Source organism: Lepidochelys kempii, chromosome 7 (assembly GCF_965140285.1).
Source record: "Lepidochelys kempii isolate rLepKem1 chromosome 7, rLepKem1.hap1, whole genome shotgun sequence".
In the NCBI taxonomy this organism is placed as follows: Eukaryota; Metazoa; Chordata; order Testudines; family Cheloniidae; genus Lepidochelys; species Lepidochelys kempii.
The window spans coordinates 89,963,590-89,989,897 of NC_136386.1; the positions used below are offsets into that span (position 1 = coordinate 89,963,590).

At 39.8% G+C, this 26,308-nt stretch overlaps 1 protein-coding gene across 1 annotated transcript in view; it reads right to left on the bottom strand.

The window, feature by feature from the left end:
• LOC140915344 (putative neutral ceramidase C) overlaps positions 1 to 26,308 on the bottom strand; it is a 33,057-nt gene continuing 6,749 nt past the window's right edge. Inside the window, exons 4-20 of the mRNA XM_073354928.1 lie at positions 25,843 to 26,019; positions 25,218 to 25,345; positions 23,939 to 24,016; positions 20,362 to 20,482; positions 18,051 to 18,176; positions 17,097 to 17,183; positions 13,138 to 13,242; positions 12,926 to 13,007; positions 12,175 to 12,290; positions 10,405 to 10,499; positions 9,668 to 9,707; positions 8,074 to 8,169; positions 7,783 to 7,878; positions 6,917 to 7,066; positions 5,738 to 5,797; positions 4,195 to 4,283; positions 1 to 409 (exon numbers count right to left, since the gene is read on the bottom strand). Coding sequence (XP_073211029.1) covers positions 220 to 409; positions 4,195 to 4,283; positions 5,738 to 5,797; positions 6,917 to 7,066; positions 7,783 to 7,878; positions 8,074 to 8,169; positions 9,668 to 9,707; positions 10,405 to 10,499; positions 12,175 to 12,290; positions 12,926 to 13,007; positions 13,138 to 13,242; positions 17,097 to 17,183; positions 18,051 to 18,176; positions 20,362 to 20,482; positions 23,939 to 24,016; positions 25,218 to 25,345; positions 25,843 to 26,019 — 1,836 coding nt within the window. The 3' untranslated portion in view covers positions 1 to 219. The remainder of the gene's footprint in view (positions 410 to 4,194; positions 4,284 to 5,737; positions 5,798 to 6,916; positions 7,067 to 7,782; positions 7,879 to 8,073; positions 8,170 to 9,667; positions 9,708 to 10,404; positions 10,500 to 12,174; positions 12,291 to 12,925; positions 13,008 to 13,137; positions 13,243 to 17,096; positions 17,184 to 18,050; positions 18,177 to 20,361; positions 20,483 to 23,938; positions 24,017 to 25,217; positions 25,346 to 25,842; positions 26,020 to 26,308) is intronic.

Below are 26,308 nucleotides of genomic sequence, written 5' to 3' on the forward strand. Positions count from 1 at the left end.
TTGCAGCGATAACAGGGCTGGACATGAGCAACCAGAATGGAAATACATCAGAAGAGCCAAGGAGGACTGAAGATCAAATAGAGCAAATCATTCCAAAGAGCAAGAACAAGATTGAATTACTGGTACTCTAGCAACAATTCCAAATTATATATTTATATAAAATCAGGAACATACACACTATTCCTATGAAGCAACCTTTTGTCCCCAAGGAGAAAGTAGCTACAATTTTACAACTTCAAATGTTGAAGATGTGCCATTGAATGGGTAAAACTGAGCTGGCTTCAGAATTGGTTGAACCTTGTAGTGCCCAAAGTATTGTATTCTGTAGAGCCCTGGTTCAGTAGAACTTGGAATATGCCATTCTACTTTGGCCTTGCTGCGGCCAAGCAATCCTTTGGTCCAGTAAAATCTAATAGAAAAATAATAAACTACAGGTTAAAAATATAATCCATGTTAATGTGTATTGCAATAGTCCAGCCAAGATCTCTAACTGGCTGAACTAAACATATCTGAATGCCAAACCATTATGGAACAGAAATATTTTTACTACAAGTTAAGTGACATAGACACTAAACTAATCACTCTGGCTCAATTTGTCCCAAGAGGATTCTGTGATTTTTTTAATTACCGTGTTTTATTTTTGTTGCTTTGTTAATAACACAATGCACAGCAATGAAATACACCAGGGAACACTAAATGACAAATAAGTGGTTATTTCTGTAGATAAAAATATTTCTGACTAGGTAATTATGTGGCTCCCATAGCGATTTAAATGAGCACCTCCCAACATCATTATCACGGTTATTACATATTAATGAATTTACCCTCACAACTCCCCTGTGAGATGAGAAAATATTATTCCCATTTAACAGAAGAGGAACTGAGGCACAGATGGAGCAAGAAAATTGTGAAAGGTCAGGCAAAATCTGTGAAAGAGCTGGAAATTGAACCTAAATAAGGTTGAGTCCCAGACCTGTGCCAGAATCACACATCCCCTTCCTCATGTTTATTGCTAAAAATGGGCTCAGGAAACTGAACCACCTTAGGCTAATATAACTGGAGCCTGAATTTTTTAACAATAGAGCATGTGCCGTATACATCAGACAACAGCAAAACTTCCTCCCCCTGCCCACACCAATGTGTCTCAGCAGGGATGCATGTCCTATGGGGAACAGAGTTAGTCCCAAAAATGCTGACAATACTTGTTTCTGTCAAAATGTTTTATGTATCTATTTTGACAAATAAAATTGTTGGGAACATTTTGTAAGATGGAATTTCTGGTGTGAGAGTAAGACCCCCAAAATAGCCCAATGGTGAGGGCACTCACTGGGGGTGTGGGAGACCTAGGTTTAAGGCTCTGCTCTAAATCAGGCAGGTTTCCCACATCCGAGGTGAGAGCCTGAACCACCACACTATTAGCTATTTCACACACACACACACACACACACACCAATGCTTTTTCACAAATTTTATTGAAAGGTCTCATTTTCATTCTACATCAGAATAAAAACAAATTTCAAAACCTCTAAATTTTTTTGTGAAACAGAATTGTTTTTTTTCCAGCTAGCCCCAATGGGAAACACCTCTCAGGGTTATAAAATAAATTAGTTTATCTCCATATTCATTCCCTCCTTGTCCTGTCTATTGTGACTGTCAACGTCTGTTGTGTCTTGTTTTGCACTTAGATTATAATCTCTTTGAGGTGGGAACCTTGTTTTTTGTTCAGTTTGTACAGAGCCTAGCACAATGGGATCCTGGGATCCTCAGTGCTACCAATAAATAATAAACATCTGTCCATTGATCTGCTGTCCTAAATCCTAAATGGTATGGATGTCAGAGATGTGTGCTCTCTGTCAGCATGTGTGATTAAATAGGACCATTATTCTGGAATACTGCAACTGGAAAATGCTTCCCCTAAATATACATGGAGTTCACAATGGTTTACAGCATCTTACCTCTTTACTTATTTTGTTTATTTGTGCACTAACAAAAATAAGGGTGTGATGGTACCCAGTCTTTTCAATATTATAACAGTGAGTATGTTATTGAAGTTTCTCTTTCCAGTTTGTGGGAATTTTCATAGAAATTTTATTAAATGTTTTAAATTTTGTTACTCAAAAAAGGAGAAATTCCTTGTTTGTAGCATTACTTGCTTTCTGGAATTATTATTATGCTGCTAAGCATAGACATACTATACATTAATACTGACAAGTAATGAAACACAGCACTACCTTTATCTGAGTAAATTATATTAGGAGGAAAATTTACAGAAATGGGGATCCTAATATATTGTGACAACATAAGAGAGCTACACAATCCCCCTAACCCCCAAAATACATAGATACACTGGAAAAGACCAGAATAACCTCTGGTAGAAAAGGGGCATGTCAGTTTGTATTCCATAAACACAGGCATGATTTCCATCTCCTAAAACTCCAAGCTTAGTGCTGTTATGTATGCTACTAAAGTGTGTCAGAAGCTGTCTCAGGAGACAGTGGATTTAATATCAGTATCCTTTGGGTACCAGATCAGATTCAGAAAGTGATTGGTTGCACTCAGGCAGAGAAAATTATGCACTACCAGGAAGAAGCCATTAGAAATTCAGAGAAACAGAATCTACTGATGTAAATCTGTTATACTGGGAACATTGTCTCTCTCCTTTTGAAGTGTAAGGTGTTTTTATTGGAATATCTCCAACATTACAGGATCCTAAAATGGACCTTTTTGGGATTCCATCCTTTTACTGATATTTAGGAGACTGAGGTAAATAAGTCATCGGTTTTTAATCAGATTAGGCAATAACTTCTTTGAACAAGGATCTGATAAACAACCCCTCTGTATTCTTTGTATGGATCTTAACATTATTAACTCTACTGATTATAGCTCTAAAAAGCCACACTAAAAGAAAAGGAGTACTTGTGGCACCTTAGAGACTAACCAATTTATTTGAGCATGAGCTTTCGTGAGCTACAGCTCACTTCATCGGATGCATACCGTGGAAACTGCAGCAGACTTTATATACACACAGAGCAACACTATGCAACCTCCTCCATTTTGCATCACCTGGTGCAGAGGCCATTGCCAGAGGAGAGGTAATGTAGCCAAGCCTTTGTGATTCAGCTATGTTCATCTGCTGGACCAGCATCCTCATATAGTTAAAGCAGCCCTGAGGTTCTAATTTATGCCATGGGCCAGCTGGCCTCCAGGCAGGCAGCCCCAGAATATGGGAAGTACAAAAGCTGCATAAAGTCACCCCTAAACCAAGTCCTGTGCAGAGAGCAAAGATTTTTGACTTTCTAGTGAACCAACATCTTACATCTCAATGACTGGGCTTGAAGGAAACCTTTTTAGTCCATATAAGTTACTTTATAAGTACTATAGTGCAAAATGCAGTATTTAATTAAAAATTATTAAAACAATGCAGAAGGAGGTAGTTCTACCCATTGTTCTTACAGTAATTATTCATTTATCTTACATTCCACAATATTGATAGTAATTGTGAGTAATTCATCATGGTTATACGGTAATTGTGAGTAATTCTAAAATCTGCCTCCTGTTTGTATACATTCAAGGAAAGTCACATCCAGAAGGGGAAACACAAGGCAGAATGGTTCCAACTCTGATTCTGCTCCCTGCATTCCAACCTAAAAAAAAGGCTGCTTCACAGACCTTCTGCTGATGTTCAAAGGCAGGTCTGGAGGCTGTGATCTGAGCATTTTACCGACACAGCCATAGCTCAAGTATCCCCAGAGTGTGTGCAGGTTACTCTTTTCTACAAGGATAGGCATAAACTACCCTGGGGTACTGTGCATGAGACAGTGGCTAGTCAGAATGTGTGTGTGCAATTAACACTCTTACAGGGTTATTGTACACCCCTTTTGAGGAAAATGCAAAAGAGTCCCAGAACATGGTCCCTGGGGTTTTAATAAGCAGGGCCAGCTCCAGGCACCAGCTTTCCAAGCAGGTGCTTGGGGCAGCATTCAGAATGGGGCGGCAGGCCATGTCCCGCGGCCACAATCCGGCAGCGGCTTTTGGGCGGCAACTCTGCCACTCTTCCGGGCGCGGCGGCAATTTGGCAGCGACTGCTTGGGGTGGCAAAATTGGTAGAGCCACCCCCGTTTATAAGCAGTTCACTGAATCCTTAATACTCAGTGAAATTTGTGAAACAGAGTCAGTCCTGGAGGAGTTACTCACCTGGTATCCCAGGAGGCATCATTATACATTACATGCCAATTTCCTGAAATATTCTCATATTTCTCTACTGTAAGGAAGGTTTGGTGAGTCTGGAATAAAATTAATATAACTAGTCAGATACTGAATGACCAATCATGTAAGCTTTCTAGTGCTTAACTTAAAATTGAAGAACAGATTTTTTTTCTTTGTTTTAATTTTTTATTGGCAAAACATAACAAGACTAAGCTGTACATATAATGTAGGGTATAATAAAGGACACATTCATTGCAAGAAGACTGCAAAATATATGGTATTTAACAAATTTCCAGTAAAAATAACCAATATGACATGTCTGTTCTCTATTTTAAAAAATGTTTAAAAAAACGTTAATGGTTTGAACTTACTTTGATTCTGAGAATGAAAGCTTGGACTTGCATTAAATTGCACCAGAATGTAGAGAAAAGGTTTCTGCATTGCTCATATGTGCAATTTTGACTCACATGGTATGAAGAGGTCATGAATTATCTAGGACTGAACTTTGTGCAGTTTTCCTATTCAGTGCTCAAAATCCCCTTAGCTGGACAAACTTCCAAGCTGGAACTTTACAATCAAAGGGCTTCTGGTAATGTAAGGCCCCAAAGAATATGCTGAAGTCAGTAACTCATGTAAGTACAAACAGGGTGAACGTGTTTTTACATGAACCAATAGGGGCCTCCAATGAGTGTTTAGTTACAGGAAGTTTAGAAAATTATATTTAGGACACTTTACCTATATCATTTGTTGTGATTTATAAACATTCCAAAATGAAGGGTTTATCTGGGATGTATTATTTTAATGTGCAGTATTCATCCTAGTGTAAATGGCTAGTTATAGTATGATAGTTTTAGTATAATATGCAAGAATCACTGTTTATAAACTTCTAAACTTCAGTGACTCTTCCCTGCAGTTTACAACTAATTCAACTGGCCACCGAAATAAAATAAAGTAATAGAGCTCAAATAATATTTTCTTCTCTGAGAGTTGTGTGTGTGTGTGTTTGTAAAGATATGTTCACACTTAAAACACTATCGCTGCACAGCTGTGCTACTATAGCTGCGCCACTGTAGCACTTCAGTGTAGACACTACCTACACCAAAGAGAGGGGCTCTCCCCTCACTGTACGTAATCCACCTTCCCAAGAGGAAGATGCAAGAATTCTTCTGTCAATCTAATGCTGTCTACATAGGGTCTTAGGTTGGCTTTACGACACCACTCAAAAGTGTAAATTTTCCACACTCCTGAGAGACAGTTATGCTGACCTAATTTTCTGGTGTAGAGCAGGCCTAACATCTCTGCCTCTTTTTCTCTTTCCATGTCTGACCTATTCTATCTCCATGCCATTTGCTTTCTTTTTTTTCCCCCTCTTATTTCCCTCTATATCTCATTTTACTCTCTCTCTCTCTTCTCCTTATCTTTCTTTAGAAAGGTGTATCTCAAAGTCCTCCTTGTAAGCAAGCAGAACAATAATTAAACATTAGCCATTGTGAAAGAATAGAAAAATCTAACATAATTTAATTATACTTACAGTGTTCTGAGCAGAATTCCTGGGGTTCGCACCTACAAAAGTTGCTTCAGCAACTTCTCCCTGAGGAAATGTTAGAATTTATTTTGAGAGTGGACTATACGTTATATAATAAAATCAACGATTTAAGACATCTTTATTAACATTTCTGTATTATTTTAATAGTTGCTATTGGATTGTAGATTTTTTATCGTGAATTCCACTATCTACAGTGCCTTAACATTCCACCTCTCCTGTCTGCTGGATGAATTCCATTATGTGACATTAAGTTGAGCTATTAAAAAAAAAAGAAGGTGGGATTTTAAGGTTAAAGTACTAGATTGTAGCTACTTCACACCTTCCACTTGCTTTTATTGCACCCAAGAGTGTGCAGATAAGACGACAGGACCCTTGTTCTGAATAGCTTATAACCTAATTTTGCCAAGTATTTAAAATAATTAATCTTTATGACATTTTTATCTTATTCAGACTCCAAAGCAAGTATATCAAAGGACAATCAGATTTCTGTTTCAAAACATTATAATGCAACAATTGCTACTTCAATGAATCCTCATTTTATGTATAGAAAGAAGAAGATTCTCCTTCATAGAGAGATGTCAAGGGCTCTTTTTTTTTATTCACTGATTTTAACTACATTCGTTATACAAACATTGGCAGATAGAATATCTATATCTATGTTGTTGCTCTAAAATAAGGACAAATAACCTAAATATAAAAACACTGATGTGATTATCCACTTCTCAGAAGCACATTCTTTACTCAGTAATTCATTCATATGTGAATTTCATATTCAAGGGGCATGTTTGGTTTATTGTTATAAAGAATAAGGAAGAAAAGGAGCATTTTGACATTCATGTCAGCTATATAAACATCAGAATACTTATTCAGTTCTCATTTGCTTTTATTATAATTTTATTTCAGTTTCACTTTTTCTTGCAACTCACGCAGAGGTAAACTGAGTTGCTATCACAACCAAGCTCCAGATTACTTAGTCTAGATATCACGGGTCAGATTCTGCTCTTATATATCCTGATGTAAATTTTGATTAACATCAGTGTAATCGAAAGCAGAATTTGGCCCTATGTCTCTATAGAGACCCCACATTAATTAAGAAGACAGTTAAGAATCTGACAAGTATTCAGACTAGTAGTAAATAAATGATATTTCCCCACACAGTCTTACCACTCTGTACTGTGGTTGTACTTCCTGTAACACATCCCCAAATTTTTTACCGATTGGTGCAACATCAGCAAGAACACCAGGTAACAAAGTTATGTTGGTTACGCTGAAGAATTCTGGCTCTGGACCATTTGGCAAATCCTGAACTGTATTCTAGGAAAAAAAGAACATTTGTTTAATAAGCAGAAATATTGTTTGTCAATTCTACTGTGAAACAATTGTGACAAAACATCATATACAGATGATGATGTATTTCACAAAATCCAATAAGTCAAATGTGTCTTTTTAATTAACTACAATGACTCTAATTGGCTGTAATGCCAAGAATAAGAAAGTGACCAAAAAAAGTGAGAGGGTTCTTGTTTATATGCCACTTTCAGCACCACTTCATTCTTCGATCTTATCTCCATATGACTTTACACCAAGTTGCAGCTCCTGTTCTTGCTTGAGCTAGCATCCTGTTCAGCCCCAAGCAAAAGCTGCAACAACTTAAGGGCTGATCTAACGTACATGCAGCTGTCCACAGATCAACAGGGTTGTTTTAGCAGCCAGGAATTGTCAGAGTGCAGAGGCTTTTCCAGCTACACTGACATCACCCTCATGGCAGGGCCAGGAACTGGGACACATAGACCTACTATACTGCTTCTGTACCAGCTGGAGATTCTGTTTACTGAAGGGAAATTCCCAGGAAGCTGATTAGGCTGGTTTCTGGTGATTTTGCACCGCCAGAGCAATACAGCAGTTAGATCAGATCAGAGAATCAGGACCATGGCATTTAAAATAATAGGATGGAAAAATTATGTAAACCTCACTTCTAAAGAATATATAAATATGAAAGTGTACACCGGATTCAAATGATCTTTTATTACCATAGCAATAGCCTTGGCCAGTCCTCTGAACAACTGAATATAAGCAGAAAGAGTGTGTGGCCCATAAATGGTGGATGCTGCCTCATATCGTTGAACCTACAAAAGAGATTAAAAGATCACTGCATTTCTTCCACAGATTTTGTTGTTGCTGCTGTTTTCATTTCTTTGTGAAAAAGAAAAAATATTCCACAGACATCTAAACTCCCATGAAAATTATCACTGAAAAGTAAAAATGCATGGTAAACATGTCCTGTAAACATCTTTGTCCTATATTAGAGCTATTTTCTTTACCTGGTATTCTTCATAAGTAGTAATGTAATGGGTATAAACATTGCACAAGCCTGCAATTATGACATTCATTCCCTGGGTCCCATGGGATTCAAATTCCTAAGAAAGATGAGTACAAATACATAATTACTTTAATAAATATTAAATATACAATTATATTCATCGCATGCCGTATCTTCTATTTAGTGTTGTTGTAGCCATGTTGGTCCAAGAAGAAGGTATTGACATTTCTGGGGTCATTAATAAGATGAATAAAAATAATAAATAATATTCAGTATGATGGATGGATAATGTTATGATTCTCACAGTGTTTCTAATCATTCTCATGGTGGCACCACACTGATAGAGTTAGTGGGTGAAATTTTGGCTCTAGTGAAATCAATAGCAAAATTCCCATTAATATCAGTGGGGCCAGGATTTCACTCATGTTTGTTTATTGCCATATTGGGAGGTGGGGTATGCTGATTGATAGATAGGTATTAGATCAGAGGTGGGCAATCTGGCCCGTGGGACCCTCCTGCCTGGCCCCTGAGCTCCTCACCCGGGAGGCTAGCCCCCGGCCCCTCCCCTGCTGTCCTCCCTCCCCCGCAGCCTCAGCTCACTGCGCCACCAGCACAATGCTCTGGGCGGCGGGGCTGCAAGCTGGGGCAGAGCCCGGCCTGACCCGCTGCTCTGTGTTGTGCGGTGGTGTGGCTGGCTCCAGCCGGGTGGTACGGCTGTAGTGCCGCCAGCCACCAATCCTCCAGGCAGCGTTGTAAGGGGGCAGGGAGCGGGGAGGTTGGATAGAGGGCAGGGGAGTTTGGGGTGGTGTTCAGGGAGTGGGGGTGTGGATAGGGGGCAGGGCAGTCAGAGGGTAGGGAACACAGGGGTTGTATGGGGGCAGGGGTCTCGGGGGGCTGTCAGGGAACAAGGAGGGTTGGATGGGGCAGGAGTCCCGGGGGGGCTGTCAGGGGGAAAGAAGCAGGGGGGGGTCAGATGGGGGGCGGGGGCCGAGCCACACCTGGCTGTTTGGGGAGGCACAGCCTCCCCTAACCAGCCCTCCATACAGTTTCTGAAACCCGATGCGGCCCTCAGGCCAAAAAGTTTGCCTGCCCCTGTATTAGATACACAACTAATTTTAAAAAAATACCTTCATAATATGTGAGACCAAGAGTACGTCTACACTGGAGCTGGAGATGTAAGCTCCAGCTTCAGAAGACACACCTACACTAGTTCAATGGGGATCTACACTAGTTCAATGGGGATCTAGCATGGGGTCTAGCATGCTAAAATCAGAAGACTAGCCACCACGTTGCTAGTGACAGGAGGGGCCAGCCGCCCTGAGTACAATCTCATCTAAAACTCTAGGTATGTACTTGGGCAGTTAGTCAATCCCACTACTCACGCTGCTGCAGCTACATTTCTATTTTTTGTGCACTAGGTCAATCACAGCTTGAGAGGGTAGGTCTACTCAAGTAGGAAATTACACCTTCCAGCTACACCCCAAGGAACAATATCGGTATGAGGCAAGAGAAAGATGATAGACTCAAGAAAATAAAGGTTCCATAAACTCTGCTGTCTAGAAAAGTTCTCTTCAAGTTTTTAGCCAGTAACTTACACTTTTAACAGCTTCTCGTAGTCTCCGTCCAGACATTGTCCTGTGAAGTATTATGATAGTAATGTTAAACTCCAGTAATGTAGAGAAAGTGTGATATACTGAAGTGCAAGGTGAGTTGGAAGGACTGTGGACGAGCATCAGTAGGAAAGGTTTGGATCACACAAGGCTCCCAAAACCTGGATGCTCAGCTGAATCTCACCTGAATTATCTGTATAGTTAGAGCCAATAAAAGAACCCACCCCTTTACAACAGTTTGGCATTTAGAAATCACCATCACTATGTGGAAAAGAGACTATAAATAATTGATCAGCTACATGTGATATCATGCAGGCCCTGGCTGAGGTCTAGAATTTTCCTAATTTTGTCCATTGAATTGAAACTACATTTTCTGATGGAAAATGGTTCTGTCAAAAAAGTGATCAGCTATAAGAATGGGAAGCCAGTTTCAACCTCAACTATAGATCAGCAACTGCTGGTCTAAAAACAGGGAAGAGGGAATCCCCATGTGTCCAGTTAAAGACTGCACGCACACTCACACACACAAAAATGCACCTGCGTTAGAACATTAGGATGGACATTGAAATACAGTGGCTGCACATCACATTGTACCAGTGATAAGGTAGTTTCTGGCTTTATATCCCTTCCATAAAAAATATGCATACACAAGTACTATGTGTTCTTTAGATATAAAAACTGTCTGCTTTGTTACACAAAATAAGAGTAAAAATAGTACATACGTCAGCTCTCCTGGTAAAGCGACGATTGCCAAGGACCCAATGGTAAAAAGCTGAACATCAACTATTTCAGGGTGCCATGGATAAGGGAATGAAATCTTGGAAGAAGAAAAAAAAGAATATAGTGTTACATTTTTTTGAATAAAGACCATAAGATACAATCTGGTTTTGTTCTTTCCATATTCATAAAAATAGTGATGCAAACATTTATTTTTGTAAGAAATTTACATTGGTCTGTAGAAAATTAATGCTTTGTCTCACTTTATCTTCTGGGCTACCCATGCATTAAATCATTCAACCAGAACCATATTCATTAGGAATGGAAGAAACCTATTGTATTATCTAGTCTGCCTAAATGCCCATGCAACACTCTTCCCAATCCTATGTTCTTAAATGCTTTGTTCTGTTCAGTTCTAAATGACTGAAGCAATGGGTTTTCATTCCCTTCTCTTGGGACATTATTCCACAATCTCACAGATGTCACCATTAAGAATGATTTGATTCGAAATTTTCCTGTGTTTAACTTTATCCCATTACTTCTGATTTACCTACTTGACCTGCTTTAAATAATTCCTCTCTCTTTCAGATACTTGTAGGCAGTGATCATATCACTCCTCAGTTGGCATTTGGCTTGTCTATAGTTAGTTCTTTTACCTTGTGCTCCATGGGTCAATACCTCCATGGATTTAAACACTTTGTTACTATCTTTCTGGTAATGAGGTGCCCAGAACTGTATGAAACATTCTTGGTGCAGTCTAACAACACCGTAGAGAAAGGAGCCATGAGCACTCTGGTGAAAACAACATGATGCCTAGGAACTGGCAGCTTAAAAAGATATTGTTTTAAAAAAAAACACCAAATCATATTTCAAGATCATGAGTAAAATTTTCAAAAGCCCCCAAGTGATTTAGGAACCTAAACCCTATTGGCTTTCAGTAAGATGTCTAAGTCTCTTTTGAAAATGGGATTAAAGATCATAATTCACTCAGGCACTTTTGAAATCTTTCCCTATCTTTAATTTAATGTTCACTCTCATTCCAGCTCTAAGACTACTTCCTTGGCATTACAGTATAGATGGGCTCTTTTTAGATTGAATTTTCCAGATTACATTTTTTCAGAACAAATCCCATTTTGTTATTTTCTATCCATTTTTTGTAACTGGAGCTACAAATATATAATTACATTTATATAATTAAATATTCCAGAACTTTGACATGCTACCCAAGCCACAAGGTTTAAAATTCTAATGTCATTGCCCTTTTAGTCCAAAATTTCTCATCAGACATTTCCACAAGTCAAAAACTCTTCTACCATGAAATTATATATTTTGGCAGGTAACCAAAGATCAAACTGCCCTTTCTAGCATCACAGTAGTAATCTTTATATAAGGACAAACATTCTCGAACATTTTCTGCACTGTATTTTATCACAAAGACATGTCTCCTTCATTATGAAGCATGAATGTCTTTTCCCCCTTTTTTAAGTTCTACAATAAGAATGTATGGAAGATCATGCTTCTCTCCTAATAAAAACCCTGTCTCTTTTAGTGCTTTTTCAGAGTATTGATAAGCATATATTTGTGTTCCTTTTCATGTCTTTTAAAGTAAGATTCCCTTTAAAATATTAGTGTCATACGACCATTCATTGCCTTTACTTCTGCATCATTAGTTTAATTATGGCGGGAATGAAATGGATATCCTTTCTCTCGGCAGGAAAATCCAGCATAGTTAAGCGTTAGCTGTGCTCAGAGTGATATACACTAACACACTCTACCTCTCCAGTATTTAAAAGGATAGGCTTAGGTTTGTGGCACTCTTTTGTTTCATTGGACGGCTCTCCAAGCAGCTGGTTATGAACAATTTCCCAGAACGGCTGGCCTTCTAGTGAACCTGTAAGTAGAAACCTCTTTTAATACAGTTTCTTCGGTTTTTCTCAGTGTATATTTGACAAAGTCTAATTCCTCACCTGCATTTCCTCAAAGTATCTACGTATCTAGGCTAGGATTTTCAGGGGAGTTTAGGGGATTTGAATCCATTCATCTTAAAATGGGATTTTGGACACCTAACTCCCATAGTTTGCTTTAAATATTCCAGCTCTAACCAATCAGCATTTTGAACATGGCTGTGACCATACTATATGGGTAGTGACCCTGAATTACAGAAATAGAAAGGACCGTCCTCCTCACTGGATTGGGAACTAATGGCAAGAGGGAGCAAATAAAGGAAGATTTTTAAAATATCAAATAAAAGCTCTAACAATAGTTATGTAGGGGGGCAATTAGGGATAGATTTGTAAATAAAGAATGAATGAGGAAGTAAAAAGACATGTTCCAATTCTCACCTTCGCCACTTTCCTTATACATTGTATCCCTATCACCCACTCTTCGTCTGTATTTTTAAGACTGTAAGCTATCTGAGGCAGGGACTGTGTTTGCACAGTTCCATGAACAAGACCGAGAGCATTATTGCCACATAAAGAATAAACCTCAGTGAACAAGATCTGCAGACTCTGTTCTTCTGCTTACCTTGTGTGAAATTTAAGAATCCCACTCCATCAATAGTACCTGCTGCAAAGCTGTAGCCCAGGGCTGGTTTACATGTTTTACCCTTAATAAAAGTATTTTAAAATTAGATTGTATACAGCATATCAACTCCAGATGTAAAACCACAACAATTCTACCTGGAATATTCTAATGAGGATTCCCTATCTACAGGCAGGAAAATTCCCAGTACTTACTGTATGGGTTGCATTGAGCTGGACAGTGACATCACTCATGTTCACCCACTGGTGAGCTGAATGGAGAGGTCCTGTTACCTCCTGGGAAGCTGAAGTATACAGTTCCTAAAACACAGACACATATTATACTGATTAACACTGGGTGCAAAAACTAAAGAATATATTTTATTGAAATAGAACCACAAAGAACCTGTTAAAAACAGATGCAAGACAAATATGAACTATTTTAATACAATCTCAGCTTCCTTGGGAGCAGGTGGAAGCCGTTAGTCCCTCAGGTAGAAGAAATGATGTGCTTAAATCTTTGAGAACATGTTTCTGTGATGTGGGTCAGTTACAGAGGCTAGTGCTTTATTAGCCAAATCCTTCCCAAACTATCAGACATTGCTTAGGGCATAAACAATGCCCTACCATCCCTATCTATCTGGGGCCACTCTTTGCACACCCTCTCTGTTGTTTACCTCTCTGAGTAGTGTTCGAAGGAGCCTTTAGTGGGACCTTTTTCAGCTTTTTCATCGGGCTTTCTGTGACCCATGAGCAGAGGATTCCATCAGTGACTTTGCCTATAAGCAATAGGCAGATGGTCACTCACACCAACCTCACTTTTCTCCTCCATGAATGAGTAACTCAAGAGGGTGTCTGACAGCAACTGTCCAAAAATAAGTTAACTGGAACTGGAGTTCTCTACCTTTTTGCAATGTGGGCCATACTTCAATAGAGAGAGTGTCCTCAGGGATCACCTCCCCTTCTTTTTCCCAGTTGCAGAGACCATCTCCTTTCCCATTCCTGAGCACATAACATCTCTATGGCAACTACAGCTATTGCTTACAGGGAAGAATAATATTTGTATCTGCCTTGCATACCATTTATCAGGCGGAAATAAGGAGAAAAATTAGCACCAGGTGTGCAGCAAGTTTTCTGTGGACCTTCAGCAGTCCACCAATCCAGAACCTCTGAATTGCAGTTTCAAAATTAAATTAGGGCTTCAAATATCAAATAGGGAGTAGAGAAAGATTATACAAAATGAAACAAGTTGCACAGCTCACGCAAGTACCTGGAAAAGCTCTTGTGAAGATATTCTATAAAGTTAGTAACAAAAAGGAATGACTAACATTAAGGAACAGAAGTTGCCTCATCATATTTTATAGTAGAAGTTTTTTTTTGTTTCTCTCATCTTAACACCAACCTAGATGACCCTCTCCTTGCGGAAATGTACCTGCTTGAAAACACCTTTCCCAATTCTTCGATTCTAGTTTGATCATTAGATATTCATAATTCAAAGATATAATTTCCTTTATTTAAATTCACAATTAATTTATAATTGTTCATTAAAAGGTATCTTCCATAATAAGTAATTTTCATAGTTCATAGAACTAGTACATATGAAGTATTAATAGAAGTTACACAGATTTGGTAACATTTCATGTAACTATGTGAAATATCATTTTACTATGGTATGTATATTTTGAAATCCAATAGGACCACCACCCACAAAGGTCATATATGGAAAAAGCATTTCCCTCTAAATTAGATACACATGCAAGTCCCTAATGTACTATTAGACTAGAATATCCACTAACCTACAAATCACTGTCATTTTAGAGCAATTCTATTGCAAACACTCAAAAATGGCAATTAAAAAGAAAACTGCTATAATCAAGTCTGCTGTTGTCATTAATTCACTGAATCTGTTCCAGACCCTGCAAGCTGCTGACACGGAAATCTCCAAGCGCAATGGTATTGCACTTCCTCCTCTGCTGTCCTTGACAAACGTTAAAATAGATAGTATGGATAAAGGAGAATCCGTTTCAGGTTAGAAGAAAAATGAAATCTGTGGCTTCCTTGGGTCTCTCTTTCAGGAAAGAAAAGCATTTTGGGGCATGTCTAGCTATGAAGTGGAGAAGGCCTATATTTATTGTGTTCTGACATATTACAGTGCACAACATAGTTCTAGTCTACAGAGGCTATTGTATATTGATTCTTATGCCACCCACACCACCTAGCATCATGGTAAGGTCTCTATCTTGACTGGGCCTTTGAACATTACTGTGATGCTTCCCAGGAGCACCCAGGGTTGCGAGGCACCTTAGCATGAGGAAGCTTTGTCTATGCCAGCTAGGAGTCCACTGGCTAGAGGCAACCCAAGCACGCCCCCTAAGCCTACACAGGCCCCACTCACTCACTACAGGTTATGAATAGGCATTCTCCAACCCCTGAGCCCTCGGAGCATCTCCCTGGAATGTCTAGCCCCTGTTCCACTGGGCACTCACAGTATTCATGGATCAGCTGCTCCCAGAGGAACAATATGCTGCAGCTTATCAGTTACACCTCAGATCTCTTTTCCACATAAAATACAGCACTTAGTTTATAATGAAAACACGTAAAAGTTTAATTAACAAAGTATAAAGATTCAAGTGATAACAAGTATTGGAAACAAATGATTACATACAAAATAAAACCATAACACACATTCTAGAGACTAGGCTTAATTAACAAGTTACTCTCTTGTCTAATAAAGTATCGCTCACCAGCACTTTCCAGCCAAGCAGGCTGAGATTCCTTTTTTATGAGGCAAGACATACAGTCAACTTGTCTCCTAGGTAAAGGATTCTGGGTGTGTCTTGGTACCCTTAGATATATCAGATCAATCCACTGGTTGCTGGTTGTTTTTCCCTGTGGCTTTTTTCTCCTGTCACTATCATAATCTACTGATTAGCCTCAGGCTCAGTAGGCAAATTGTCATGCATTGTGAGGCAAGACAATACACACTGCACAATTACCAGACAGGGAGATAAGCATCTGTTACCATCTGCCTGAAAAGAACACCCCTGAGGTCTGTTACTCTTGGTTACCAGCCTCAATAATAAAGGAGTACTTGTGGCACCTTAGAGACTAACCAATTTATTAGAGCATAAGCTATCACAATGCAATTAATAAATACATACATACATACATAATGCAATTCCTGTAGGAAAAGGTTTGCCTCTACTAGCTGGTGTAAAAATAATAATAATGATAATAATTTATGTAAAGTGTGGGGAAAGGTGAACCTTTTGGTTCTGTTCCCTAGCTTCTGTGGCAGAAGTAGAACCCAGCTACTTATGATGACATATGTGCCCAGTTATCAGATTTTGGAAGAATTTTGCCAGGACTGATATTCCAGACAGTGCCGCCCAGAGGATTCAGGGGGCCTGGGGCAAAGCAATTTCGGGGGCCCCTTCCATAAAAAAAGTCAGTTTTGCCTCCCCAAGCGGCGGAAAAAAAAGAAAGAAAGAAAGACCCAAGTCGTGCTGCTGAAGAAAGAAGAGGACAGGAAGACCTGCTGCTGAATTGCCACAGAAGACTGAAGTGGAGCGATTGAGCTGCCGCTGAAGTGCCGCCGCTGAGGAAGAGAGGGACTGAAAGACCCAAATTGCAGCCAAAATTGCCCCTGCCCTGTCTGTGGGGCCCGCGGCCTGGCACAAATTGCCCCACTTGCCCCCCAGACAGCCCTGATTCCAGATAAGCTGGGGTTCTGGGGAACCCAAGACACTGAAAGGCTATGTGAAAGAGTCATGTGCACTTGTGAGTTTGGGGACCTAGATAGCTCTTTGCAAACATTAGCTACTTAACTGTCACACCTTCTCTGTGGGGTTGGTAGGTATCATCCACATTTTACAGAAATGTACAGTGAGGAACAGAGAGGCTAAGATAAAAAGATAGCATTTTCAAATGCTGGTGCCTAAAATTGGGTACCTAAATAAAAATGTGACTGCTTTGAACTTCCGACAACTTTTACTTAGATACATAAATATGGATCTAAGTGCACAGCTGTAGGCCTGCAGCCTTGACCCACATGTTTTGAGAATATCTCTAGCAAAATAAATTTCAGAAACTCACTTGTCATAAAGAAAATGTTTACTGGCTTTTCCAATAATTGCATTTGAATACACAAGTAAAAAGAGCCCAGTTTAACTTACCTTTGCTTTCAAATAGAGATTTTGTCCTATAATTTTTGTACTTTCAATCATATCACTGCCAGGACCTGCAGCCATGCACATTTTAGCCTGTTAAGGATTTTTTAAAGCAAATAATTAAACAAATGTAAATGGAGAAGACATCCTTCTAGCAATATCAAGCTTTTATTGTTCTGTGAATGAGGGCACAAATTATTGTGATCACTTTCATGAAAAAATCTTTGCTTTTAAAACACAAACTAATCCATGCACCAGGTACTGTTTTATAAACTGGAACTAAATTCTGTGGCAAGATCTGTGGTTTCTGAGCATACCAGTGCTGACTTTCATGGAAGACTGGAATTTCTTTGGCAACTTGCAGTAAGTTCAAATATGGAGGATTTGAGCAGTATCCTCTGCTATTTACTGTAATATTATATTGATTTTATGCTTGACCCAAAACTTCCCAGAGATTTTGTATTGTAGTCCAGCTGCATATTGAAAGTCCGTAATCTGCCTCCCTGAAATCAGCATTTTACCCATGGCACAGTGTACATCCCCCCAGCATGCTAGCAACACTGTACAGCAGTGGCCCCCAAAGTGGGGTGCGTGCCCCGCAGGGGACACGCGAGGCCATCCCTGGGGGTGCGCAGCAGAAGGCGCGCCACCGAAGGAGCGCTGCTGGCATGGGGGCAGCTGCGCTCCTAGACCTTTGAGTCTTCGGTGGCAGCTCTCTCTTTTTTTCTTACCTTTTTTTTTTTTTTGCGCTTCCTTAGAGCTGGCCTTGGGGGTGCATGATCCAAAAAGTTTGGAGACCCCTGCTGTACAGGATGAGTAAGTGGCAGCCCCAAGGAGGCTGCCCATATGGGTAACCAGTATAGGAGCACTTTACATCCTTTTACAGCAGGGTGGACCACAATCTGGCCCTATATTTGCAATTCCATACTTAAAATCTACCTTAAAATGATATATACCTACCCCACCGACTGAACAGTAACTGTTGGGATTATCACATGACTCTCCCGTGTTTATGCAGTGTGGGCCTTTGATATTGGGTGATACATCTCCCAGGTTGGATGATGCAAAGGCTGCTACAAAAGATCCCTGCCAAAAGAAAATAAAGTGTTATGGCTTTTGCTGTCTCTTGCACTGATTGCCATCAACCTGCGGACATCAGATGTATACTGGTGTTTCAATAAAAAAAATCCCGTCATGTAATACAAAGATGTGAAATAAACATAAACTGCCAAAATAACAAACTGCTTGTGTAAATTCCCCTAGGGCTGCAAACAACATGTGCAAAATCATATCATCACTGATATCATATACAGTTGGCAGTGATAGGACATTGGTGAAGTTTTCAAAAGTGACTAGTAGCTCTGGATGACTGAATTTTTGACTTGACTTACGTTAAAGGAACCTGATTCTCAGGAATATGCTGAGCACCTAGCCCCCTAAATCAGTGCCTCAAGTTGGGCATTCAAAACCTTCAGCGCCTAAAAACATTACTTTTGAAAATGTAGGCCCTACGTTTTTTGCAGTAAGGATTTTTTAAATATTTCAAATAGAAACTTAAGGTCATTACCTTGAATTTATATATCTCTTTCGCCTGAGCACAAAGCACTTTACATTAATCTTTCACACATCTCAGCAATTTAGAGATAATTAAGTATTGATATTCCCATTTTACAGATGAGGAAACTGAGGCACAAGTGGTTAAGTGACTTAGCCCAATGTCTTGTAAATTCTTATTTATAGATATTGAATTCTAGCAATCCTTGCCATCACTTTTGCTTGACTTTCCCATTCTACCTCTTGTTTTTCACTATGATTTCTACTGACAGATTTAGCTGATGATTAGCTTAAAACATTCTCTGTTCTGATGATTTGAGTGAGCCACTGAGCACAGAAACAGACAGAAGAAGTTAGCATTAAAGGTAGCAAACTGAATGGGTGATCAAGGACAGATTACACATTTATACAATGTAACCTAATTCATCACATGCAGTATTCACCTCTTAGTTAGGGAAGTGAAGATGAATTAACTAAAGTTGTGATGCTAACGTGCGTAAGTTAAAGTGCATTAAAACTTTGTGTTGATGCTTTCATTCAAGGTCACTTTACTCTAGCATGAGAGCATCCACACAGCTTTTGAACGTGCTTTAGTTTCACAGCTTTAGTTGATTCATCTTAACTTTTCTGATAAGCCTTTACAGATGGCATATCTCACCCTCCATAACATGTCAATTTAGGGTATGTCTACACTGCAATCAGAGGTATGACTGCAGCACATGTAGACATATCCAAGATTGCTTTGGTCTAGCTAGTTTGAGTAAGAATAGCACTGCAACCTTGGCAGCAAGATTGGGGTCTTGGGTTTAATAAACGTTTTTATAAAATCTATCCTCAAAAAGAAATGCTTTCATGTAGGTATGAGCAAACTTTTTTTGTCTAATTTCCAACTCATTCAAACATCTTTGGTTTGAAAGGTTGGACTCTATCTAATGGGTATTAGCTTGCTTTCCAATTGTGAGGGGGGAAATGTAATAGAATAGAAAAATTCTAAGGGAAAAGAAGTGAATTTATATTCTATGCTGGATATAAATAGGGCACCACTTCTGTCAGGTTTGCTTTTTACGGCTGTTCACCTAATAGAAAAAACTTTTTAAATAGTTCCAAAGGGCTCTGAACACATGAGGTTCACCCATTTCTATTTTAAATATATATTTATATTTCAATTAAAACCTTGTCTTTTCAAAGAAATAATATGGTCCTACAGTTTTTGAATTCCAAATACTGCAGAATTCCAAGAACCTGTGAAAACCAGAAAGTAGAACTGCATAGAAACCAATGATAAAGTGAAATTGACCAAAGCCCCAATCCTACAAAGCCCCAATCCCACTTACCCATGTGTTCAACTTTATGCATGTGAGTAGTTCCTATCGAACCAAATGTCATTAGAAAATTGTGTTTTTTTAAAAAAATCTAGATCAAATTTTGGATCTCATCAGATCGCAATGTCCCTTGAAATCTAAATAAATGTTGTCAATTGCTATTTTGGGAAGCAATACATAGTCAGCAGTTGCCTTGTAATTTCTCTTTTCTATAATTGGAAAAAGTAGATACTAAAATGTATGATATGTCTTTACTGTGCATCTGCAGTATTTGTCCTGCAGTTTACGATCACGGTTTGAATGAGACTGCATCTATCCATAAAAGACATTTTATTGGCCCTTTTTTATTTATGTTTTATCCCCCACTCCTCAGGATAGCCATAACATAGTCCAACCTCTCCAGGAAGCAGTCCTTTATTCTTCTCTTGTTCAAAGAGGTAAGATGCATAGCCCACGTTGTCACTATTTACGAGAAGATTTGTGTTGTTCATACTGACAGGATGAATTGCAAACCAGCTAATAAACAATCAGAAAACAAATATTAAAGGAAATGCATTCACTAATAGTAGTTATAGCTGACCTACTGGTATCTTTCCTCTTGGGAAAAAGAGCCAGGTAGTTATTTGGAGCTATATCAGCAAATGTTGAGTTGCTGCCCCCTCTTCCCTCCTCCATCTCTCAACCTCCACCTGAATACACACATCTGATCAAAATCTATCTTTAGCTACAGCCAGCTGTCATGCTCAAAAGCTTGGGGAAGTCCATTCTTTCCCTACTACCAAAGAGTACTCCAAATTCATGAGACCTTGGGGACCAGTGCAGCTGGCTCAGCTTGAGGCTGCTGTGAGTTGCTTCTCAGAATAGATCGGTGCCTGGTGGCTTGAGGATCAGGGTGTAGTGTGGCTCCAGTCCCCAAGCTGCAGGCTGCTGAGGATATAGCACAATATCATTTCTTACTAGGTTTGATATACTAGTAACTAAAATAACCTGTGATCATGTAACCCACACACCTTCTGGGTTCGGTGCTCTGTCCCCTCTAGTGGCACCAAGACCACTTGGAAATTAATGGGTCTGCTACAGCCTTAGCTCAGAGCCATGTAACTTTTAGCTCATGCAATAGAGGCTCAGGTACTAAGGTTCCGAAGTCTCAGGTTTGTGGGCTACACACACACTCAGTAACACAACTATCCTAAAATGTACCAACAAGGAGGCAAAATTACTTTTGTTGCTTCGTCCTGAACTTTTGTCTTTCCTGACTTTTGTGAAATTAGAAGTACATCATTAATTTAGTCAGTTTTTTGCATTTGATTTCCTTCTCTTTTTTTAAGGGAAAAAATAAAGGTGTAAAAAATAAAGGCTCCCTGTTCTATAACAGACGTCAGCTCGCCAAAGAATAGAACGACGGGCTAAAGGTCTCATCCGAAGCCATTGCAGTCCATGGTAGTCTTTTCATTGACCCCAATGGACTTTGGATCAGACTCTAAGGGCACAGCTTGCACGTTTATGTTGCACAATTCTGATTGTACATGAAAAAACTTCCATTGTTTTCCCATGGAAGCTTAAAGTACGTCAGCTCCATGTGCCATTCATTGACACAGCTTGCCATCCTCTTTCCCCAGAGCAAATCGGCTTGCCCTTGCTTAAAAGCTAATAGGCCCCTAGTGTCCACTTGTGTATTTCACTACCTGTGGTCATATGCTCACTGCATCTTTGAACGTCTGACTGCACATGCTTACTTCTGCATTTTCAAATATTCATAATTTTGTTAGATTCAGTTTTTCCCCCCAAACTTAAAAGCAAATACTGGTCATCGAGCTCTGTTTACATGCCAACTCTTGGAGTTATTCCCACAGAAAAAAGCTGGTCACAGTGGGAAAGTGCACTTTGTCCCCATTTGTCACTAAAAAGTGGCTGAAGCAATTTTGCTCACAGAAAGAAAGAAAAAGCAGGGACCAAGCACAGAAATGTTCAACTCAAAAGGTGAAAGGTTTGAAAAGTTAGGAGAACTATAAAAGAGGAGTTTGTAATGCAAATTGTTTTTCAGCTTTAGGCTCAGTAATTGCCACCAGTCTCACGTAGTAAAGAGGTATATATTATAAATTCGCAATGTTTATTAATATGTCTGCACCCTGATGTTTAATGCAAGGAGGTGTTTTATGGCACTTTGTGACATGTGATATGAATACATACAAAATCTTGCAAAATAACAAGGTTTATTCCGTGTTACAAACTGCCTAAGTAACAAACCTTTCCCCCTCACCTATAGAGTGCACAGCTGTGTGCAGCAGGGTGAAAAAAGAGATACAAAAATCCCCCTGCACAATAAAGCTTCAGGTCCCTTGTGACAGAGCTGGACCCCACTCAGCTGTTCATTCATAGAATCATAGAATCATAGAATATCAGGGTTGGAAGGGACCCCAGAAGGTCATCTAGTCCAACCCCCTGCTCAAAGCAGGACCAATTCCCAGTTAAATCATCCCAGCCAGGGCTTTGTCAAGCCTGACCTTAAAAACCTCTAAGGAAGGAGATTCCACCACCTCCCTAGGTAACGCATTCCAGTGTTTCACCACCCTCTTAGTGAAAAAGTTTTTCCTAATATCCAATCTAAACCTCCCCCACTGCAACTTGAGACCATTACTCCTCGTTCTGTCATCTGCTACCATTGAGAACAGTCTAGAGCCATCCTCTTTGGAACCCCCTTTCAGGTAGTTGAAAGCAGCTATCAAATCCCCCCTCATTCTTCTCTTCTGCAGGCTAAACAATCCCAGCTCCCTCAGCCTCTCCTCATAACTCATGTGTTCCAGTCCCCTAATCATTTTTGTTGCCCTTCGCTGGACTCTCTCCAATTTATCCACATCCTTCTTGAAGTGTGGGGCCCAAAACTGGACACAGTACTCCAGATGAGGCCTCACCAATGTCGAATAGAGGGGAACGATCACGTCCCTCGATCTGCTCGCTATGCCCCTACTTATACATCCCAAAATGCCATTGGCCTTCTTGGCAACAAGGGCACACTGCTGACTCATATCCAGCTTCTCGTCCACTGTCACCCCTAGGTCCTTTTCCGCAGAACTGCTGCCTAGCCATTCGGTCCCTAGTCTGTAGCTGTGCATTGGGTTCTTCCATCCTAAGTGCAGGACCCTGCACTTATCCTTATTGAACCTCATCAGATTCCTTTTGGCCCAATCTTCCAATTGGTCTAGGTCCTTCTGTATCCTATCCCTCCCCTCCAGCGTATCTACCACTCCTCCCAGTTTAGTAAGGTTGGGTAAGTATTGCAAGTATTGCAAGTTTTGTTATTTGTTTGCCTGGCCTTGACTTCTGAACTTTGTACAGCCAAACACTCCGCTTCAAATCGCTTAATAGAAAATGAGTTACTGACATGCACCATTTTACATGATATCTCAGCACATGAAGTCAGGGCCTTAGTGAGACAATGGCATATTTTACACAATATATGGGGCATTTTATAGAAATAGACTCAAGAAGAAAGATCCTCATCCCCTGCTCCAGCTGCTTTGCATTGGGTAAAAGGGCCAGAGTAGCATAAAGTGACCCTAAAAGCCCTGTATCCAGCGAGGGGAGGATTCCTTTGGTGCAGTTGCTATGGGGGAAAGACAGCTGTAGGGCTGCTTTCCACGGACTCCTTCACAAGCCCTGATGTAGGGAGTGTGCCAGAGGCGGGGCCACAGCATTTTGACCTGAGGAGATCTGGGGCAGTGCTGCAGGCCATGAGGCAGCCTGGGGAGGTGGCCATAACTTAAATGGGTAGGGTGCAAAGGTGGCTTAAAGCTACCTTAGCCCCCACTGCCATTGGTCTATGAGAGGGATTTGAATGAATGACTTCAAGGAGAAAGGTTATCATGGACATTTTTGATGACTACAAAGAACTCAGTCAATAGACAAGACATGTTCGGGGGCATAGCTTATATTTTAGTGTTTGAGAGTGAATTTTACTTTTGGATTCAGTACCTGAGAAGGCCTAGCTCCTGTCCATTTATATCTACCATCTTCAGTACCACCATTTCTTTGTCTGTGTTTGATGAATACCTGGACAACAAACCAGAGAAATCACTTTAATGCCACAACCAACATCATGATCTGTAAATGACTCTGTTATATGCCAAACAAGAAAATGAATTGAGATAATCAGTTTCCAACTGCTATATTTACAAGGCGCTATGGTAAAATGCTGCTGAATTCAGTGACAAAAGTCACATTCTGTATTATATGCTGCCTGCCTGAAGAAAACTGAACTCTCATTTTGCTGTGATATAAAACTATTTTCTACAAAGACTGTAGATATTGCCTTCCATTTTTGTCACCGTCTAACCAAAATTTGAATTTATAACAGTGGCATGTTTTCTAAATGAAACACAGAGGCCAGATTCTCAGTTACTGCTTTTCTGCCCTCAGGAATGGGGAGTGACAAAAATGACTTGTAGGTCCCTTTGGGCATCCCATATTCTGTGGCAATTGCAGGGGTTGGGGGGCAGCCTCCAGTGCAACCTTAGAATAGCCCTGAGCCTCTGTAACTTATGCTCTGCATTTTGAGGCTTCCTATGGACCATGGGTAGCAGAGAACAGATATAGTGTTGTGTGACCCAATGTCCTAGAAACACCACGGGCTGTGAGTGGGGCTGGTTTAGAATCCCTTCCCCAGTCAGGAAGGCCCTCCCCTGGGGGTATTCTCAGGGGCTATTTGATCCCATTTAAGGCCCCTTTACACTGATAGTGGGCCATAAAGGAGGCTTGTGTGACTGAAAATCAGGCCCAGTAAATCTGTTTAATTTCTTAGCTGCCAGTAATTATGCCCAAATGTTTCTTTTAAACATAGTAGTTCTTCCAATCGGAAGAGGGTGTATCTGACCACAATGCTAACCTTGGAATGCTTTATTTAATTTCAAAAACCCAGCATGAGGCCATCTAAGGTAGAAGATTCCCTACACAGAAAGATACCAGAGGTACCAGCACATGTTCTCAGGAGCACAGTAAAAAAGTGAGCATGAGCCACCTGGCGTTGGCTACTATCAGCATAAAATTGCAGTTTTCTGCACTTTATTGTTGCTAAAAACTCCCAGATCCCATCATCCCCTGGTAGGGGGAAAGTTGGGCTCTGAATTTCCCAGGTTAGGGCAATTTCCACATCTGATTTGCCTTTGATGACATACAGAAATGTAGTTTTTCAAACATTTTTTGACAATAGTTCATGCCTGTTTTTAAGAGCTACAGCTCCCCCCTTCTTCTTCACCTGTTTCTTTCAGACTCTGGATTCTGAAGATAAGAGTAAGGACTTCTGTTGATCTGGCAATTTTCTACCAAACCTTTATTGATAAAAAGTCTTCCTTTTTTCATATTCTGGTGTGCTATATCAATGCTCTGAAAAGCAGAAAGGCAAGGAAAATCAGTACAGTAACAATGAAGAGGTGCTACATGGAAAGCAAGTTTGAGTCTTCTCTGTCTAAGGACCTTACTAAAAGTCCAGACAAGGAAAGATGAATCATTACACCTACAATAGATGATCTGCGGCTATTGCTTGTTGCACTTTTTTTTATATATACATTTGATGTAGTGTTATCCTTTAGAAATTAAAACAGCTAATATCAGTCAAATTTAATTAACATTTTAAGTAATATTAAATCATCTCTTCATAAAGAAATAGTGCAGCATTTTGTTTGCTAACCTGACCAAGTTGGTCATGATAAATCTAAAATATTTCAACAAATAAGATGATGATGTCATGAAACACTAAAACTAATCTCCCCATGACAGTTCTTGGCTACTCCTATACTAATAAATAAAAATATAACACAAAGGTTATCCCTGCTATACATGTTCATACATGTTAGGGAGAAAATTTAACTGAAAACACCTACCTTTATAATCCCATTTACAAGGGCATTAAGGGATGGTTTGATAAGTCCCTTGCTAGTTAGCAAAAAGATAGTATATTGGAAATAGCCTGCAGGTCCTGAATGGGTGTGAGTGCCACTCAATATAACATTGTCTTCTCTGTATAGCTCCCCATATTTACTCTTCAATTTCTTGATTACCTAAAAGGAAGGAGGCAGTAATTACGGAGTGTTTTTCTCTCATGCCTGAAAAGTCAGTCCTTGCATCAAGGCGGTAATAGACATGTATAATCCTGGGTTTCTTTCTTTTTTTATTTTTCTGGTAATAGCATAGTCCTCCTTTCCCATATCCATCCTCCTACCCTCTCCCTGACCCACTAATGACTGAGTAATTGGAAGTGTATCTGACCAGTCAGTGAAGAACCCTTGAAGTTGTTAAATCCAGTAAATAAAGGCTGCTTTGGTTTATTTATAGCCAGTCTTATATATT